Below are 3475 nucleotides of genomic sequence, written 5' to 3' on the forward strand. Positions count from 1 at the left end.
GGAGGAAAAGATTTCAAAATTGAGCTCCCCATGTCTGAAATGAAAAAAAAAAAAAAATGGGTTTTAAGATGAAGAAATTGAAATGGCAAACAAATACATAAAAAAAGTTCCAAAGAAGTTGGGAATCCTCTTTAACTTCTACTTCATTTCTATTTATACTCTCATGGCCTCCCTCACATTGATTCCACTCCAGGGCAGCTGAATGCCAGCTGGCAAGAGAACAAAAGACAGAATTAGACCAGCCTGTGCACCCTTGAACTGATGCCCAATGTCCTCTTCCCAGGGAGCTGGTGGACTTACCTCTGCAGGACACATATGAGCACACGTTACAATTGGTCTCCTACATCCGCACCCCAGCAAGAGGGGTTGTTCCACTCCCTAGAATGAGCCAGCTCCCCATCATCTTGCACAGCTCCTTCTCCACCACATTGAGTACAACCCACAACTGCAAACTTTGATTTCTCTGTAGTTGCTCCCAAGGCTTGGGAAGGCCCTGGCTAGAGCTCTGTTCTGGGCTTCATCCTGTTGAGGGCAGGGCTACCCAGACTGAGGGAATCAGGGAAACCACACTCTCCAAAGGATCAGAAAACAGGCAAAGCTGAACACACACAAGAACATAACATAGTTTATTAGTGTGAGGCTCTAGAGAGGAGAAGGAGTCAATGAGGGAGGCTTTGTTCCAGACATATCTGGGATTGGGCTCCTCATTAGGGGGCCAGAGCTGGGGCTAAAGCCAGGCTGCGGTGTGCTGCCTGGGGAAGCCATGCTGGTTCTGCTCTCGTGTTCTCAATGGTGTCTGGCCATATTGAGAGGAGATGTAGAGAGCTGCTTCCTAATAATGGCCTGGCTCATAGTAAGAAGAACAAGATGTTCACAGTGGCTACTGTTGAAATGGAATGTTTCCTGCAGTCTCCCTTCCTTTTTCCAGGGTCTCTGAATTCAAGGACCTAAAGAGAGAAAGCAAGCATAACTAACTACCAGGAATTTGTCCAAGGCCATGTCCCTTGCAAGTACACTTCTTCATGTAAGGGGATTCTGACTGAAAGTGCAAGAGATGTTTGTGTTTCTAAGGATCCATATTGCTCTCTCAGGAAGTAATAAGTGGAGGCCAGGGCCTTGGGAACAGGAGCCACCACCAGACTTCACAAGAAGCAAGCTGCTCACCCTGGCTGGGGACATGGATTCAGGTCCTGGATGGTATCCTTCAGACTCTGGCCACGTGTCTCAGGCAGCAGGAAGCAGAGCGCCCCTGCCACAATGGGGGTGCTGCCAAAGATGAGCATAGGGATGGCCATGTGGTAGTCACCCAGCAGGAGGACAAGTGGTGTGATGATGCCACCAGTCTTGGAGAAGAAGCTCACCAGCCCCATGCCTGTTGGCCTGGGGAAGGCAGCACAAACTGAGCATACCTGGTCTTGCTCCCAGCTGGTTTCAGCCAGAGACCCTATGAAATTCCCCATAGGCCTGTATGGGCTCCAGTCCCATTGACCCACCCAGTGCTCCTGTCCTGTGCTCCTTCATGCTCCTTTGTCTCCAGGCCTCCCTGCCTGCTAAACTTCCACTCAAGTCTCACCTCTCAGCCCCCGGTGCACCTCCCATCCTTCCTTTTCCCACTTGACTGTCCCTAATTCTGGCCATTCACTGTAAACCTATCCCACATTCCTACCAGACACAGCTAGGGCATGAGGAACTTTTATATCCATCCTCAACCCAGATGGGGACAATAGATGTGTTGCACTAAATTTCTGTTTTCCCTGGTCCTATAGACAGCTTCACTAGCTATTCATACACTGTTGGTGAGGACAGAATAGGGATAATCAAGATCCAGGTACCAGGGTCAGAGGAGGAGGCCTACCAGCAGCTCTTACCGAATGATGGTGGGGAAGAGCTCAGCAGCGTACACATAGGAAATGGTGAAGCTGGCTGTGGCGGCAAACTTTCCCAGTACAGCCAGCACTGTGACCACAATGGGCTGATCTGGTAGAAGATGCTGGTCAGCCACAGAGAGTGGATGTCCCCAACCCTTGTGCAGCCAGCCCCCAAACCTACTGCTTCCAAACTTTGAGGTACACATACTCTTGACATGGGAGCAATGGCCATTGCACAGGCCCCTCTCTAAGATGGGTGGGGATGCATGGTAAACAGCCAGCCGTATACCCGAAGGGATGAAGATGGTGGTGATACACATGACACCACTCACAATCAGAGTCCCAGACTGGCTCCACTTGCGACCCAACTTCTCCACCATGAAGATGACCAAAAGGCGGGCAGGCACTTCAACTGCTCGAAATATGAGTTGTGTCAGGTAGATGTCCAGGCCAAATCCCCCGACTTGGAAACTAATGCCATAGTACACCAGGCTGTTCACAAACCTACAAAAGGCCCAAGGGTCCATGTCACCACTGTGTGTTCAACACCATGATACTCAGAGGAAGAGGCTGACTTGTTAAGGGTTACAGCATGAGACACCGGCACTTCTACACCACCGCCTGTAGGCACCCATCCCACCATGGTACTGGCACACACAAGGGAAAGGGGAGTACTATGGATTTTTAAATACAGAGGCCATAGGCCCTGGCCACTCACCAGACCCAGATGAGAATCAGGGTCACCTTCTGCAGATGAGAATGCTTGAAAAGATCTAAGGCATTCCCTGTGCGGGCTTGCTTCTCTGGGACCAGCTGGAAGGAGATACACAGTGAGAGGGCCAGGGAAGATGTGGGAGGGGCAGCTCTAAGGCAGGACTGGGCCTGATCCTGCCACAAGTACCTGGCTCAGGAGCTCTGGGGAGAGCTTGCGCTTGTTGACTGAGGCTGCCTTCATGACCAGTTGTTTGGCCTCTTCTGTCTTCCCCCAGATGAGGAGCCACCGTGAAGATTCTGGTAGAAGCCTGAAATCCAGGAATCACTGGGACCTTGGAGTCCAGAGTGCTGTGGAGCTCTCCCAGCCACAGCATAGAACACAGAACCCCACACCCAGCCCTCACAGCTGCCTGTCCTGCAGCAGCCTCTGACCGCCTGGGAGATGTGGTGAAGGTGAGGGCTGCACCCCATGCCCACAGCACAACTGACCAAGCACCACCTCATCCCTCATGGGTCTCCTCACCAGAAGTAGAAGAAGAGCAGGAAGGTAGGAGCAGAGGCAGCAATTTGCAAGAATCTCCAGTTTCGGATACCGTAGGCCAATCCAGCTGCCAACATCTGCCCAGCGGAGTTGCTGACCTGATACAGGGCTATGGCATGAGTTCTCCACGAGGGACCAACCCACTCTGAAACTGTGGCACCAGAGAGGTTGAGGTGGGTCCACACCTGCACATTCATTCCCAGGTGCCCCCAGGATGCCATTATGGTGGACTGGGACCTCAGACCACAAGGAAAGCTATAAATTCTTCATGTGTAAGGGGTGCCTGTTTGAGTCCCCCAAGGAAGCTTAAAGGTTGGAAGCAGGCCAATTTCAGGGTCACACACTGGAACTG

At 51.7% G+C, this 3475-nt stretch overlaps 1 protein-coding gene across 1 annotated transcript; it reads right to left on the minus strand.

The window, feature by feature from the left end:
• Positions 1-880: 880 nt before the first annotated feature.
• LOC101580559 (solute carrier family 22 member 13-like) lies at positions 881-3344 on the minus strand. The gene is made up of 5 exons (XM_023702203.1): positions 3106-3344; positions 2770-2890; positions 2587-2681; positions 1165-1380; positions 881-947 (listed from the first exon to the last, which is right to left on the minus strand). The coding sequence occupies exons 1-5, from the start codon at positions 3342-3344 to the stop codon at positions 881-883; spliced, it is 738 nt and encodes a 245-aa protein (XP_023557971.1).
• Positions 3345-3475: the final 131 nt, after the last annotated feature.

This window comes from Octodon degus, unplaced genomic scaffold (assembly GCF_000260255.1).
Source record: "Octodon degus isolate 3935 unplaced genomic scaffold, OctDeg1.0 scaffold00147, whole genome shotgun sequence".
Classification (NCBI taxonomy): domain Eukaryota; kingdom Metazoa; phylum Chordata; class Mammalia; order Rodentia; family Octodontidae; genus Octodon; species Octodon degus.

Coding starts and splice junctions, on each gene's coding strand:
- LOC101580559 (XM_023702203.1), bottom strand. CDS start 3,344: ATGGCATCCTGGGGGCACCTGGGAATGAATGTGCAGGTGTGGACCCAC. Junction 2,891..3,105: donor CTGCTCTTCTTCTACTTCTG/GTGAGGAGACCC, acceptor CCTGGATTTCAG/GCTTCTACCAGAATCTTCAC. Junction 948..1,164: donor AATCCATGTCCCCAGCCAGG/GTGAGCAGCTTG, acceptor TTCTCTCTTTAG/GTCCTTGAATTCAGAGACCC.